Source organism: Procambarus clarkii, chromosome 37 (genome assembly GCF_040958095.1).
Source record: "Procambarus clarkii isolate CNS0578487 chromosome 37, FALCON_Pclarkii_2.0, whole genome shotgun sequence".
Lineage (NCBI taxonomy): Eukaryota > Metazoa > Arthropoda > Malacostraca > Decapoda > Cambaridae > Procambarus > Procambarus clarkii.
This window is the reverse complement of record NC_091186.1, coordinates 16,219,182-16,236,681: the sequence shown is the minus strand read 5'-3', so window position 1 is coordinate 16,236,681 and position 17,500 is coordinate 16,219,182. Positions and strand designations below refer to the sequence as shown.

At 42.6% G+C, this 17,500-nt stretch overlaps 1 protein-coding gene across 6 annotated transcripts in view; it reads left to right on the top strand.

Moving 5' to 3' along the window:
• Positions 1–17,500, top strand: part of LOC123765697 (forkhead box protein P1) — a 634,146-nt gene that overhangs the window by 34,343 nt on the left and 582,303 nt on the right. For 2 of the 6 annotated variants that reach the window (XM_069337171.1, XM_069337174.1), the window contains exon 2: positions 267–981. The exons of 3 other annotated variants lie outside the window; for them this stretch is intronic. In XM_069337171.1, coding sequence (XP_069193272.1) covers positions 889–981 — 93 coding nt within the window. In that variant the 5' untranslated portion in view covers positions 267–888. The remainder of the gene's footprint in view (positions 1–266; positions 982–17,500) is intronic. One more of the 6 variants, XM_069337172.1, reaches the window with a different exon arrangement.

Below are 17,500 nucleotides of genomic sequence, written 5' to 3'. Positions count from 1 at the left end.
CACCAATTGAACTTTCTCTCTGGGGGTAATTCTTGCAGCCTCGCCCTGTGTTCCGTGTCAGCCTTAGTAAACTACCCATTTGTCGGGGTTCACAACTTCTTGGTTACTAGATACACGGGTCACGTATTATTTATGGGGATTACATCTAGTTACACTAGTCACAAACCTAGTTACATTGGTCACAAATCTCGTTAAACGGGTCACAAATTTCGTTACACTGTTCACATTAGAGAAACCAAAATTTGACATTTATTGTTTACCTACAGATTTAGACGTTTGCTCGGCGGTGACAAGACGAACGTATATACATCGAAAATATGCTCTAGTTTATACATTAACCAAATCTAGCCATAGTTTGAAGATAAAATCGTGTTTGATCCATTGAAAAGATAGCCTAAGTAAGAGAGAGAAACGTGAGAGTTTGTATGTATGTGTATGTGTGCATTGGCATTGTTATCTCTGGGCTAGTGATGCTAGCCAGCGTAGCCCCAGAGGTGTTAACATGATGACTAGGGGCCAACTCTTGCACGTAGGAGGATATACTGCAATGGTGATTGGATCATGGTAGCCGATATCTCAGCGGTGTTGTGTTGAAACAAATAGTCAAGTTGCGTCTCAGTGATACTTAAAAGAACCTGTGTTACCTTTTGTCGTGCAGAGATACAGTCTTTTGCTGTACATTCGCTTTTGTGAAATTTTAAATTTAAAAAAAAAATGAAAGATATTTAAGTAGCTGAAATTAAAACAAAAACGTTCCGATAGAAAAAAAAACGTTTGCAAATATACTCAAGTTTCAAAAGTGTCAAATGAGTGTGTGATACAGAGTAGGAAGATAAGTTTAGCGACGAGAGTCATTCATGCCACCCGGACCGACGCAGTAGAGGGTGCATGGACCCCAACACCACCACGCTGATTGATGAGTTGTTCTTCAAGCGCCGGGACCTCGCCCCCCGGTGTCTCCCCACGCTCCCTATGATGAAGGTAAGGCGCTCAACAGCCCCCCCACACAGGGGGGGTTTTCTTCCGTTTTGAGGGCGAGGGAGGGAGAATGTTTGGTGGGCGGGGGTTGTATGTGATGCTACGGTGGTAGGTTCACTCGTTGTATAAGTAATGCAGCCTTATACTGTCCGTTTGACGGTATATTCACGTTTTGTATTATCGAGGGAGTTTCCAGGGGGAAAGCGCCAGGTCATTACGGCTATATAGCACTTGGTAGGGGGTTAGGATAAGGGGTTTGGGATGGGACGGAGGGGATTGAACGCTGACCTGCATGAAGCGAGACCATCGCTCTACCGTCCAGCGAATTACCGAATTTGCACAAATAGCCTTTTAGAAAACTGGAAATGTGCCTTGAAAACATAACCTAACCTGTCCAAGCAATCCTAGATCTAAATATACGCTATCTTAGACCTAGTATAGTACATATATGTGCTATACTAGGCTATATTTAGGCTAAACCTAGGAATATCTAAACTTGGATTTTAGCTAATTTCAGCCTCTACAAAATTAATAGAAAACGTGAACCTTTCTGGGGTCGAACAGTACATATGGACACGTTCGGCCAAATAGATCTAATAAGTACTATTATTTTAGGAGAATGGCTTAGTAAGCTGTTGACATTGTTGATTCAGTAATTCAAAAGTATATTGCCTAGTGTGACAATTGTATAAATTAGCAGAGTATCTTCAATAACTAATATACTTTACAAGTCACCCAAGACGGGGGTGACCAAGTCACTTTTAAGTCAATCAGTTAACCAAGCCTCGTGTCTGATCGTTCGACTGTTTGGTTTAAGCGCTATCATTTCCGGAAGTACTGTGCAATTTTTACCTCCAGAGGCTACACATTTTATATCTGATAGCACTGGAATTCATGGGGTTCACGATTGACAGCAGAATAGTATGGCAAACTCGGGTCCACAAATGTTAGAAAAGTGTAACAGCATGATAAGTGGATTCATTACTACAGTGGGAAATTATAAGAGAACTCTACTTAGACTATAATACAATAATTCTATCAAAAAATATAGATGCTAAGTTTACTTAGCCTAGCAGCTGCTAAAATAATTTTATTTAGTCTAGCAGCAATTTAAATAAGTTTATTTAGACTAGCAATCGCTGATATACAGCTTACTTAGCTTAGCAGCAGCCAAAATACAGTTTATTTAGGCTAGAGTCAGTCAAAATACATATGACTGAGTTAAAGATGATCCAGAATCCAGGATTCTTGGTTACACATTGATGACTTGAAATCTGTACAAGCCAAATAAAGAAACTTTCCTGCTTGATGGGGTTCTGGGAGTTCTTCTACTCCCCTAGCCCGGCCCGAGGCCAGGCTCGACTTGTGAGAGTTTGGTCCACCAGGCTGTTGCTTGGAGCGGCCCGCAGGCCCACATACCCACCACAGCCCGGCTGATCCGGAACTTCTCTTAGAAAACAGTCCAGTTTTCTCTTGAAGATGTCCACAGTTGTTCCGGCAATATTTCTTATAGTCGCTGGAAGGACGTTGAACAACCGCGGACCTCTGATGTTTATACAGTGTTCTCTGATTGTGCCTATGGCACTTCTGCTCTTCACTGGTTCTATCCTGCATTTTCTTCCATATCGTTCACTCCAAGACTAATCCCAGAGACAGTAACAAACTTTAAGAGACAGAAAGGAAAAAAATTAAGGAACAGATATATAAGAAGATTTCAAGCCAATATTCTACAATTATCTGCCAATTAAATAAGGACATTCAGAGCAAAAAAAATAAAATATTTGAATTGAATGCTAGAAATATATATTTTTTAGAACATCAAAACTTGATGTTCTGATGTCCCACAGACTCACGATGAGCATATTGATATTCATCATCATTTTTTTAATTTCTTACGTCACACAGTTGTAGAAATACAGAAATTGAGAATTTCTATCAAATATGAAAGATATCGCACCCTTCTGCTGCGATACATTTGGTTGAGAGGCGGGACCAAAGAGCCGAAGCTCAACCCCCCGCAAACATAACTAGGTGAGTACATTATCTTGTTTAGCTAGTACTTATAGTACCAATGAGGACAATCGTACATATATATTGACGTAAAAGACAATTAGAAAGTAGAAATCGGCACTAATGAATTTGGATAAATCGGAAAGTTTTGTATTGGTGTTACAAAGAAAACGTGACCTAACCGAATATTACTGAACCTTTTAAACGCTGAGGCCTAATATAATACATACATTAGGCTTTACTAGGCCTAGGAACGTTTACGTTTGGTTATAGCTTTATTTTTCCAGGCTCTATAAAATTATTAGTACCAAATTCCACTATCTAATTGTTTATTACGTCTATGTATGTACGATTACCCTCACATAGGTACAAAAAGCACTATCTTAAACAGAAAGATGGGTTGTCAGCTGGCTGTTAATAAGTCACATTAAAGTAACTAATAATGACGCAGATAGTGAAGCACGGAAGGTCGCTAAATAGCCATTGAACTTCTACCATACACCAACCATGAATTATCCTGTTATAAATATAATACTGAGGAAAGACTGGCGTCTTGTGCAGAATTAATTGAAGAGTATATTATACTATATACCACAGATGTTTTCATGGCCGCTTTCCTTTCCAGAAAAACAGAGGCATTCAATTCAAATTCAAATAATTTTATTGAGGTATAAATACACACAAAGGGATGAGGTAGCTGAAGCTATTCTCACCCTGTTGAGTACAACGTGTTCATATAAAATATATATATATATATATATATATATATATATATATATATATATATATATATATATATATATATATATATATATATATATATATATATATAATTATAGGCATTAGTAGTGGTCGGATTCAAGCTCGACTCCTCAAGAAACTCACGGTCAGCTAATGAAAGAAAGAATTAAAAAAAAAAAAGTGTTTACATAGGAAAAATAACAGCGAACTCGTGTTAATAAAATGCTCAGAAATTGTTTCAAGCAAAAATATATATTTTAGTTAACAGATCCAAGTCCAACAAATTTACTTCAAGAAACTAGAAAATTAGACTTCAGAAGAATAATCAGATTTAAAAGCTATTAATCTCCTAAATAAAATATAATTTGAAAATTTAGAGAGAGCTGCTTGGAGCACTAAACATTGAGTGAAATGTATCATCTAGGCTAAAGCTACTCTAAATAATTTCATTATTAAATTGAGATATTTCTCTGTCCTGGCACTTATACCCAAGACCTCGCAGCACGGGTAGGTTATATTGAGGTTATCTTTAGATGATTTCGGGGCTTTTTAGTGTCCCCGCGGCCCGGTCCTCGACCACGCCTCCACCCCCAGGAAGCAGCCCGTGACAGCTGACTAACACCCAGGTACCTATTTTACTGCTAGGTAACAGGGGCATATGGTGAAAGAAACTCTGCCCATTGTTTCTTGCCGGCGCCCGGGATCGAACCCAGAATCACAAGTCCAGCGTGCTGTCCGCTCGGCCGACCGGCTCCCGGGTAGCATACAAACTGATTCCCATGTTTTGACTTCATCGCATATAATTTGCATTTATCTCTCTGCTAGCTATCTTGAAAGTTTGCAAACGATTTGGATTATACCATCCCTATCAGGTCTCGGTAATACTGCTTTGTGTGATGTCCGAAATTAATTATATGAAACGAATATAGATGAATCACACGCACACACACACTAGCGTTCAGTAAGGGAGATATGACATACAAAATTCGATATCGAATTCTGTTATATGAATGAAATAACAGCTAGTAGACTTAATGTAAGTTAGGTCTGCACACATGATTAGGGGTCAAACCAAATATTTTCATGACGTTCTAACACCCATGCGATCAGATCCAATCTAGACTACGCCGATCCTGATCTGATCATTCTCAAAATGAATCAAAACTCTACAAACAGTACAACATAGGATCATCACATTAAAACCGAAGTGGACGAATGATAAATTAAACAAATACCTAGAGGTAACAAATTACATTGTGTGATTGGTTAACTCTTGCAGCACTAATTCCCACCAATTAAACAAACAAGACATGAAAGTAACCAATAATAGTGATACAGAAGGAAAACTAACAACTACTGAACCAATTAGCAAATTAAGACTTTATTCATTGCAGCCAATGCTCTATTTCATGAGCATTAAATCCTAATAGCACTAATTCCCAGGAAATGCAATAAAATAAATAAAGAACTGTAAAACTAACAATGTTGCTGTACGTTTGAATTAGAAAAGAAGAAAATGCCACACACACACACACACACACACACACACACACACACACACACACACACACACACACACACACACACACACACACAGTAAACTAATATAATACACATGGACGTTCAGTAGTGCATTGCAAGCCAGGTGACTAGGTCGTATCACATAGTTGCTAGGTTCAGCGGCTCTTGAAGCAATCATCTCACTCATATAAGGCTCATCCGTAAGGCAAGCCTGCGGGCTTGGAGGAGCAGAAGAACTCCCAGAACCCCATCAAGCAGGGAACATGGGCTGGTGATCGTCCTATTAATACCATCAATTGTATCTTTTGCTCCATAATTTATTTTTAAAGAGATTACCAAAATAACAAAACAGTCCTACGAAAGGAACGATTTTATTGTGGCTGTCGTCCTCGTTTCCAACGATGGTGTGCCTCTCTCTTTCTTAGATTCCACAAGTGGGTCTTGTCCCCTCCTTACGGCGAAATGCTTTGAATGGTTAGATTAGATTCTTCTCGCTGATATTCCGTGACCTTACCCACGCGCCAGATTAAGGCGGGCCTCCCTTGAGATAATTACTCGTTTGGCCCATTAGGCCACACGATTTTTACATTTAATTTAATCGTACAAGCTAACGCAGACGTACATATATAATCAGGGGTGTCTCAATAAGTCATTTACACACTATTGATACGGTATTGGATCCACGATAGCGACGGTGATCTCGTCTAAATCTACCGACATTTGCTCGCTAGGCTTCTCTTCACCCTCCTGTTAATTCCTTTCACAAGCCCGTTATACCGTTAAGGCAAACGGAGTCATAATTACGATGTCTTAATAAAGTAACACCTGAGTTATGAAATTAGTTATCTCCATTAAAAAAGAGAAGAATAAGCTGTTATCAAAGTGTGTAAATTTTTTATAGATTTTTTTGTATAGGCATTTTTGTATTTTTTGAATGTGTGTAGGGGGGGGGGAGGGTGATGGGGTGATGGGGGTGGGTTAAACACCACTGGGCTTGGCCAGTAGCTGTGTGGATGATTACGGATGACGATGATTGTCTTGCACGTGGGGGACCTCGGTAAATTTATTAAGAGTCAACCAGTTACATAAAGCTCACAGTTCAGTTGTACTAAACCATTCATGCCACTCGACCACCCACAAACATTACAGGTTAATATTTATATCTGTAAAGAGTATTTTCGTGGGACATTTCGCATCTTGTATTATACAGTAGCACATAAATACATCCCAGGACAGGTGTCAAGGACAAGGGATTGGATTTCTCCTCTTGTTGGGGGACAAGACACCTGTTAGGCTTATCGAGGTCCCCCTCGGCCACTTTCCACAGGATGCAACTCACAATAGTCGTCTAACTCCCAGGTACCTATATACCGCTAGATGAACAGCGGCATCAGGTGTAAGGAAACTTGTCTCAGTCGTCTCGTCCTGTAGGGAAAACAATCCCGTGATCATTCGATTGAGAACGACTGCACTAACTACTGGACTACAGCTCCTGGACCAAGGCACGAGAAGCCAAAATCCTTCAGCCACTTCTCCAAGATATCTAATGTTATACAGAGGAAACTCGAAGATTTAAAACAACACAATAACTGCAAAAAATAAAAAATACCTTAGGGTTACCAGAGGAAATGATGAGGATCTTGCAGGGAAGGTCGGAGGCTACCTCACCCCCATCAAAGATACAAGGTACACCTTCCATATATGGTCCGCCCTACTACCACTTAAAACTCTTTTTCAGCTTCCAAACATAATTTTTAAACGTTAGTTTTGTGTGCAACATAGCCTAAACCTCCGGGTGTTATTTTTACAACATATTGTTTAAAACAAGTATCGAATTTCTTATGTTCGTTCAATGTTGGTCACTGTTTCGCTGGATTATGAGGCTTTGGAAGCTTCATTTAAATTTGTCTAAAGATACTGAAAGCTAGCTCCTAGTATTATTTTATTTTCATTTAAACGGCGCCTGACAGCTAAGTGGACAGTGCTTCGGATTCGTAGTCCTGAGGTTCCGGGTTCGACCCCCGGTGGAGGCGGAGACAAATCGGCAAAATGTTTCTTTCACCCTGATGCCCACCCCCCCTGTTACCTAGCAGTAAATAGGTACCTGGGAGTTAGAGAGCTGCTACGGGCTGCTTCCTGGGGGTAGAGACCTGGTCGAGGACCGGGCCGCGGGGACACGGACAAGCCCCGAAATCATCTCAAGATATTGTTTAATCTCGTGGATTATATTATGTTTCCGATCCTTCAGTTTTGAACATTTTGAACATTGATAACAGGAAAATTATTTAAAAATTAAATGTTATATCTGAAAAAAAATGAAAATCTCGTTTTGGTAGCAGGTAAATATATTCTCTCTCTGTAGTCATTAGTCTCTGTTCCCGATCATGTTCTCGACCATTGAATACAGGCAATTATAAACGAATGCAGAACAATCGGTGGTGAAATGTAATGGAGAGCTGTATCCAATCTCAGATTGCTGTATCGAACCTTGTGTTGGTTCCTGAGATCAATATCCCCGCGGCCCGGTCTCTAACCAGGCCTCCTGGTTGGTGGTCTGGTCAACCAGGCTGTTTGGACACGGTTGCTCGCAGCCTGGCGTATGAATCACAAGCCGGAAGCTTAATTTGAACATAAAATTATCTAATAGAAACACAATATGTGTACTATGGTAAAGGGACTTCAATTAGCACCTTGTATATGTGGGATGTGTTACATATGTACAACAGTTCATATTGTGTATATAAGCTTTGTTTTCCAGCATTTGAGTTCTAGACCAATCTCAAATGTTGGATTTTTTTTTTTTTTGGGGGGGGGGGGGGGAATCAAACAAATAATATAGGCCTACAATATTGTTCCTGAACTCTGGCAAATAACCCTCTTTGATGTTGGTCCAGGTTACCTGTCTGTTTTCTTACCTGTATTCCTTTTCAAATACGAATTGTTTACTATCTTTGTAGCGATAAATTGTACTTAAGTAGTGCCATTAATTCATGTTCCTTTCGATTCTCTAATTCCTTAAAACATTTGTAACAGACTTCATATTACGACTTCTAAGCAGAACCTAATGAAAGTCTTTCATACATTTCTAAGCATAGCCTATGGAGAGATACATAATCATTTAAACGTGGAAAATAGTAGAGGGGCTATTCCCAAACCTGCGCACAGAAATAACATCACATGAGACCCGAAGGCATGGCAGGATGTGCAGAATACCCCCGTTGAAAAGCAGAGGTGCAACAGGTACTCTGAGAGAGAACTCTACCAACATCAGAGGCCCGAGACTGCTTGATACCTGGTTGATAGGGTTCTTGGAGTTCTTGTACTCACCAAGCCCGGCCTGACTTGTCCACCAGGTTGTTGCTTGGAGCGGCCCGCAGGCCCACATACCCACCACAGCCCAGTTGGTCCGGCACTCCTTGGAGAAAACTATCTAGTTTTCTCTTGAAGATGTCCACGGTTGTCCCGGCAATATTTCTTATGCTCACTGGGAGGAAGTTGAACAACCGCGGACCTCTGATGTTTATACAGTGTTCTCTGATTGTACCTATGGCGCCCCTTCTCTTCACTGATTCTATTCTGCATTTCCTTCCATATCGTTCACTCCAGTATGTTGTTATTTTACTGCGTAGATTTGGGACCTGGCCCTCCAGTATTTTCCACGTGTATATTATTTGATATCTCTCTCGTCTTCTTTCCAGCGAGTACATTTTGAGAGCTTTGAGACGATCCCAATAATTTAGGTGCTTTATCGCGTCTATGCGTGCCGTATATGTTCTCTGTATTCCCTCTATTTCAGCAATCTCTCCTGCTCTGAAGGGGGAAGTGAGTACCGAGCAGTACTCAAGACGGGACAGTACAAGTGATTTGAAAAGTACTACCATTGTGATGGGATCTGTTCAACACGCTTCCACTACACATAAGGGCCATAACTGGCCGACCCCTTAAAGTGTTTAAGAGAGAACTTGACAAACACCTCCAAAGGATACCTGATCAACCAGGCTGTGACTCATACGTCAGGCTGCGAGCAACCGCGTCCAACAGCCTGGTTGACCAGTCCAGCAACCAGGAGGCCTGGTCGACGACCGGGCCGCGGAGACGCTAAGCCTCGAAATCATCTCGAGGTAACCTTACGGTGGAAATTCTTTCATACATTTCTAAGTATAACCTTAAGAAGTTCTTTGAAACATTTCTAAGCATAAAATATGGAAGTTCATTCATGAATTTCTAGGCATAGAATATGGAAACTTTTTCATACATATCTATGCATAGAATACCAAAGTTCTTTCATACATTTCTACGTGTACAGAGGCAATATTATTGTATATTATATCAAACGTACACTTAAGCACCTGCAAATACTTTTATAACTACTGATACATAGAAAGTAATAGAAAATAAAGAGGCTTCAACAGACTTTCATTTCAACAAACTGTTAAAATTTTGGTGCGAAATTCTTATACAGTATATCTCTTCAGAATGTCATCTGTATTTCCACTAACACATTAAGGCTGTTTGTTTAGGAACCAATAGCCTGTGTAGTCCGTTTGCAAATAGCCGTTGTAGTCAAATAGCCTGTGTTTAATGTGTAGTCCGTATCTCAATATGTCTACAAACATCAATCGACGAGCAATCAAGAAGACATATTGTATAAGGGTGTGTGTAATTTTTCACACACCACATAAATTACACTTAATTTCATTTTCATTAACACCTGTTCCATATTCCCATACATATTTGCTCCCAAGCCTGAGCCGCATGAGTACAGAGTCACTCCAAGCATTATTCATTTTTCCTGAAGTGAAATCTGTGCTTTGACTCACATGCGTGTGGTGTTTCATCGCTTGACTTCTCTCATGTTATACCCCTTCTCGGCACCTCTGTCTGTGCTTGCATAATTTCTTTTTTTTGCTTTGTATTTATTTCATGGTTAAAACACAGTCAATATTAAATTCTGTTCTTGTTGTGGCACAATTGGTCAGTTCTCCAGTCAGAAACCCAGGAAGCAGTCACAAAGAAATGTACAGTCAAGAACATAATGTACAGAACAAATGTACAATCAAGAATATAATGTACAGAACAAATGTACAATCAAGAACATCCTTAAGTTCCTTAAGGATGTTTGACAGATTTCACTTAAACCATCAAATAGTAAAATCAACTAGAAAAGAAATTACTCTAGCTAGACCTTATTTTCACAATGATAACATCACGTGTTCATCATTGTTCAAATGTTCACAAACATTTTTCATCACGTGTTAATTTTCGTGATTTACACACACAAACAATAATCAATCGGCGTTGAACGTAATGATTATATATATTATATATATGATTATATATATATGATTATATACTCAGATCACGGGCTAATCAAGTGTAATCAAGCTACCTCATCCCTTTGTGTGTATTTTACCTCAATAAACTTATTTCAATTTCAATTTCAATTTCAATCAAGTGTAATGAACTTTTAATAATAATCAGGCTAACTGGGAACTAATGAATGAAAAAAAAATTAATACGAAAATATTAAACGGAAACTACATATATAACTCAGTCAAATCACATTAGAACAAAAGAGCAATATAAAAGATTGGGGAGTAATCATGTGGTAAGAATCTTACTTTTAAAGAACACAACAAAGTAGCTGTCATAAGCGTAAGTAAAAATGAAATGACAGACTGGATAACGAGAACCTTTCAATCATAAGATGTCATCGCGCCGTCCTCTTAAAAATAACGTCGCTTTTCGCTGGTATGCGCTCTATGACCAAAAATGGACGTAATTTGAAATGAAATCGGCTCACGAAAGTGATGTACTGTCCCGTTTTCTGTCCGAGTCCTCTGGCTTACTCGGAAAGGTTAGGAGAGGAAACTTTCAATTGACATTTTTCATGACGTTTTGAAACTTTAGGAGAATTTCCTGCCCACCTAACCTACCAGAGGATCCTTAACTTACTGTTTTGGAAAAAATAAATCTAAAATTTATTTTCAATTTTTTTCATTTTCAAATTACGTCCATACGGGCAAACGGCCAAATTCCGACGTAATTTATAAGAGGACAGGTTGCCTGGAGAAAGTGCAAAGGTCATTTACTGCGAGAATTCACTCGATAAAACATAAAATTTATTGGGACCGCTTAAAATGTTAAAATCTGTATTCCCTACAGTGCAGGTAGGATAAATACATCCTACAGAGATATATAGATCCTACATCCTATATAGAGATACAGGATAAAATACAGATACATGAGAGATTTCATTTGGAAAATATTAGAAAAACTGTTTCCAACTCTGCACACGGAAGTAACTCCACATGAGACCAGGTGGTATGGCAGGATGTGCAAAATAGTTCCGTTGAAAAACAGAGGTGCAATAGGTACGCTGAGAGAGAACTCTATCAACATCAAAGACAGACACTTGACAAACTCTCCGTCTACACATCAGGAGCATAACTGGCCGGCCTCTCACAGTGTTCAGAAGAGACTTTCATAAACACCTCCAAGTTATTCCTGATCACCCAGGCTGTGATTCATACGCCAAACTGCGAACAGCTGCATCTAACAGCCTGGTTGGCCAGACCACCAACCTGAGACCAGATTCACGAAGCAGTTACGCAAGTACTTACGAACGTGTACATCTTTCCTCAATCTTTGACGGCTTTGGTTACATTTATTAAACAGTTTACAAGCATGAAAACTTGCCAATCAACTGTTGTTATTGTTATAAACAGCCTCCTGGTGCTTCGGAACTCATTAACTGTTTAATAATTGTAAACAAAGCCGTCAAAGATTGAGAAAAGATGTACAGGTTCGTAAGTGCTTGCGCAATTGCATCGTGAATCTGGCCCCAGGAGGCCTGGTCAGAGACCGGGGCGTGGAGACGTTGATCCCCGGAAATCGACCCAAGGCAACAGAAAAGAAAGTTAACCTATGGAAATTATTTAATGATTATTGAACCATGGCCAATGAAAGCTATTTTCATGATTACTGAACATTTATCCAAATATGAACATTTGGATTAATGACATTTTTGGAGCAACACACAACCCGTGTGTGTTGCTGTGTTGCTATAGCGTCACAACTTGAAGGTTCCAATACTTGTGTTCTCAGTCCGTTCTCTCGGCCTTTCACAACGTCGTTAAAATGATGTACTAGACTGCCTCAATCTAACGCAACCAAAGGGGTTAGGGTTCACAGTCTCCGTGGTGTAGTGGTAAGACACTCGCCTGGCGTTCCGCGAGCGCTATGTCATGGGTTCGTATCCTGGCCGGGGAGGATTTACTGGGCGCAATTCCTTAACTGTAGCCTCTGTTTAACGCAACAGTAAAATGTGTACTTGGATGAAAAAACGATTCTTCGCGGCAGGGGATCGTATTCCAGGGACCTGCCCGAAACGCTACGCGTACTAGTGGCTGTACATGAATGTAACAACTCTTGTATATATAACAAAAAAAAAAAAAAAAAAGAAAACGGGATATTAAGTCAGTTTCGCTGGCCGTTTTCTGAATACACCTTAGCTTGACGCAGGGGATTTTTATTTGGCGTCAAAATACGACACATTATGCGAGAGATTCTAACATATTTTCCTCGTCACCAACTTCTCCTCCAGGTTTGAAAGCAGGTCGGCGTTCAATCCCCAACTGTCCAGGTGGTTGGGCACCATTCCTTCCCCCTTGTCCCATCCCAAATCCTTATCCTGATCCCTTCCCAGTGCTATATAGTCGTAATGGCTTGGCGCTTACCCCTAAAAATTCATTCATTCATTCCTCCAGGTTTGAATGGGGCTGTTAGTGTTCAACAATATTCCACCCTAAAGAGTCCTCGTATCTTAGTATCATCATTGGGTTTGCATCTATTCGGAAAGGTTCTTCTTATCTAGCATGTAATTTTTCTTCCAGTTGTGACAGCTACTTTATTGTGTTCTTTAAAAGTAAAGTCTTCCGACATGATTACTCCAAAATCATTGATATTGCGTTTTCGTTCTATAGTGTGATTTGACTGCGTTATGATTTCTTGGTTTTTTAACCGTGTTACAGGAGCTGGAACTTGTCTTCAATGAACATGTTTTCTGTAGTCATTTAATGATCTGACTTTACATCCGCTCCAAGCAACAGCCTGGTGGACCAGACTCTCACAAGTCGAGCCTGGCCTCGGGCCGGGCTTGGGGAGTAGAACTCCCAGAACCCCATCAACCAGGTACGGGTAGTAGAAGAACTCCCAGAACCCCATCAACCAGGTACGGGTAGTAGAAGAACTCCCAGAACCCCATCAACCAGGTACGGATAGTAGAAGAACTCCCAAAACCCCATCAATCAGGTATCAACCAGGTATCAAGCAGGTACATCAGTTTTAAGGATTTTTGTGTCTTCAATTTCGATCATAAATATCCTAGTGTCATCTGCAAAGAATAATACATTCTTACAGGTTGTGTCCTTCTCTATGTTTAAGACGAGAAAGAGAACTGGACCAAGCACCGTACCCTGGAGAACTTGAGCTTCTCAAAGGCGGATAATCCAAATTGTGCTGTGTTGACTACTACTCTCTTGGTTAGGAAATTAAAGAATCATCTTCCTCCTTTGCAAGTAATTTTTTTGTGTGCAATTACACGATGGTCGCATTTGTCAACAGCTTTCGCGAAGTATTGCATCGGCATTTTGCTCGGCTGCCGTGGCATCTAAGGCCATGTCTTAGTGTGAGATACAGTGTTGTGTCTCCAGCAACACACTGGCAGGGGTCTCCAGCAACACACTGGCAGGGGTCTCCAGCAACACACTGGCAGGGGTCTCCAGCAACACACTGGCAGGGGTCTCCAGCAACACACTGGCAGGGGTCTCCAGCAACACACTGGCAGGGGTCTCCAGCAACACACACTGGCAGGGGTCTCCAGCAACACACTGGCAGGGGTCTCCAGCAACACACTGACAGGGGTCTCCAGCAACACACTGGCAGGGGTCTCCAGCAACACACTGACAGGGGTCTCCAGCAACACACTGACAGGGGTCTCCAGCAACACACTGGCAGGGGTCTCCAGCAACACACTGACAGAGGTCTCCAACAACACACTGGCAGGGGTCTCCAGCAACACACACTGGCAGGGGTCTCCAGCAACACACTGGCAGGGGTCTCCAGCAACACACACTGGCAGGGGTCTCCAGCAACACACACTGGCAGGGGTCTCCAGCAACACACTGGCAGGGGTCTCCAGCAACACACACTGGCAGGGGTCTCCAGCAACACACTGGCAGGGGTCTCCAGCAACACACTGGCAGGGGTCTCCAGCAACACACTGGCAGGGGTCTCCAGCAACACACTGGCAGGGGTCTCCAGCAACACACTGACATAACCCGCCTTAACAGACAGACAGTACTTCCATCTCGTAACTCAACTTAGCCATCCCTGGCTACGTCAGTCCAATCACCAATACTTCACTAAGTATCAGAGACAAATCACAGTCTACACCGACTCGGCCACTTGTTCCCACTGGAACGCGTCTTCAGTTCAGGACTGCCCTGGGTGAACTGATTCCTGTCGACCAAGATACCACCCACATCACTTCTGAGGAGTACAATGTGATCAGTAAGAATGAAACTACTCAGCTGTCAATAAGATCACAGCCTTCCATGGGAAAGAGAAAAGGAGGGTTGGGGCACTCAATAGATGGCGTTGACATCTTCACACCTTCTCCTCCAAAAGAGAATTGGGGTCGAGTGCGTTCTGCAGATGGCGTCTATATCATCACAGTCCTGCTTTAAACTTATGTTTTCAAGGATCATGTTGACACTGATTCCAAGTTTTGTGATTTTATTTTTTAACAGTCCTTTGAAGATTTTTTGTGTAATGTTAGTGCTATAGGGGAGCCGGTCAGCCGAGCGGACAGCACGCGGGACTTGTGATCCTGTGGTCCTGGGTTCGATCCCAGGCGCCGGCGAGAAAGAATGGGCAGAGTTTCTTTCACCCTATGCCCTTGTTACCTAGCAGTAAAATAGGTACCAGGGTGTTAGTCAGCTGTCACGGGCTGCTTCCTGGGGGTGGAGGCCTGGTCGAGGACCGGGCCGCGGGGACACTAAAGCCCCGAAATCATCTCAAGATAACCTCAAGATAACCCTGTATTTTTGGTTTTGTTTCTGCCTTACTACTTTTTTTTTTTTGTGAAGAGACGCATCTCCGCTGTTTTATGTGCATCAGGGATGACTCTTCATCCCCGCCAAACACACTCCGAAACTACGACGTTGGTACAACGTTCGAACAAGTTTTCACACCCCCTAACCAGTTATAACAACCAATATAGCCAGTTGTAACAACGTTCTAATACGTCATAAACACGTTAAGCCAAGATGTAACAACTTTATTACAAGTTGTAACAAGCGGAAAATAGAGACAGTTTCGGTTTGTGTTTCCAGGATCTTAGTCTCCGTCTCAAAATGTTGTCTGCACACGGAAATAACACCACATGAGACCAGGAGGCAGGGCAGGAAGTGCAAAATAACCGTGTTGAAATAGATTGCAATAACAGATGCAGAAATAGAGTTGCAATAGGTACGCTGTGAGACATTTCTATCAACATTAAGGGCCCCAAATACAACAGTGAATACAACATTCTCCATCTACGCATAAGGGACAGGATTGGCCGATCTCTCACAGTGTTCAAAAGAGAATGTGATAAACATCTCCAGAGGAGACCTGATCACCCAGACTGAGATTCATACGTCAGGCTGCGAGCAGCTGCCTCCAACAGACTGGTTGACCAGACCACTAACCAGGAGGCCTGTTCGGAGACTGGGGCCACGAGGACGTTAATCCTAGGAAGCATAGCAAGACAGGGAAGGAGGAAGGGAATTATCAGGGGGAAAGCGCAAAGCCATTATGACTATATAGCACTGGGAAGGGGTCAGAATAAGGGTTTGGGATGGGACGGGGGAGGGAAGGAATGATGCCCAACCACTTGTGGACGGTCGGGGATTGAACACCGACCTGCATGAAGCGAGACCATCGCTTTACCGTCCATGGCCGCAATAGAGTGACTATTTTTGCAATTTTTCATCAATGTCAAAAATCAAAATGTTGCCATTTTTTATCAATGTATCTGGGCCAGAGACAGAATGCATGGACATGCTATCCATTGCTCCTACAAAATCCAGGCCGGGTTAGGGTGACATCCGAAATACGGGTCGAGGTTGGAATCCTTATTAAACTACTTAGAAACCTCTTCCCTACCTCCTGAATCTCCTTCTTCCGTTTATCGGGGCAGAAGACAATCACCTGCTTCTAAACACAGCGAAACAGACAAGAGAATTCCAGTTGGTCCACCTCTCACCTCAGTTTTAATTGTATTTCGTCTTGTATGTGTTATGTCAGTGAAGAAGGAGGACAGACAGCTCACGTGAGGGTGGACAGCGCCAGTCTAATTGAATAATGGAGAGAAAGAGTACGATAGCGAGGGGGAATGATGGCGAGGCGCTGGCGAGTCGGGTCCACGCGACGCCCTGGCGACTCGGGTCCACGCGACGCCCTGGCGACTCGGGTCCACGCGACGCCCTGGCGACTCGGGTCCACGCGACGCCCTGGCGACTCGGGTCCACGCGACGCCCTGGCGAGTCGGGTCCACGCGACGCCCAGGCGAGTCGGGTCCACGCGACGCCCAGGCGAGTCGGGTCCACGCGACGCCCAGGCGAGTCGGGTCCACGCGACGCCCAGGCGAGTCGGGTCCACGCGACGCCCAGGCGAGTCGGGTCCACGCGACGCCCAGGCGAGTCGGGTCCACGCGACGCCCAGGCGAGTCGGGTCCACGCGACGCCCTGACGAGTCGTCGCGATGCAACGGCGACACCAGAGGGTCGTGTTTATGTAACGGGTGGTCGTCGCGGCGCGCTGGTTGATATTACATATCGGCGGTTGTCGGCAGGTCGTTGCATCAGACGCCATCTGGAGGAAACAATCGCGCCGTGACCTGTCGCTAAACGTCACTGACTTCCAACCGTATTTTCCGGACTTCCACGCGTGTTTAGGGGTTCGTCGGAGCGTTTTTTTTTTTTTTTGTCACGTGTGAGCGCACGCGCGTGCAGACCTGCCGCCCCCAAGCAGAAAAAAACACAGCCAAAATCACCGCACAGAAGACGGACTAGAACAAAACAGTATTACCTGTAATCTAGTGCAGAAAAACATGTACAGCAGACCAGCACAGCAGACAGTAAGCACGGCAGACAAGATCAGCAGACAGTAAGCAGGGCAGACCAGCAGACACGCCAAACAGCCAC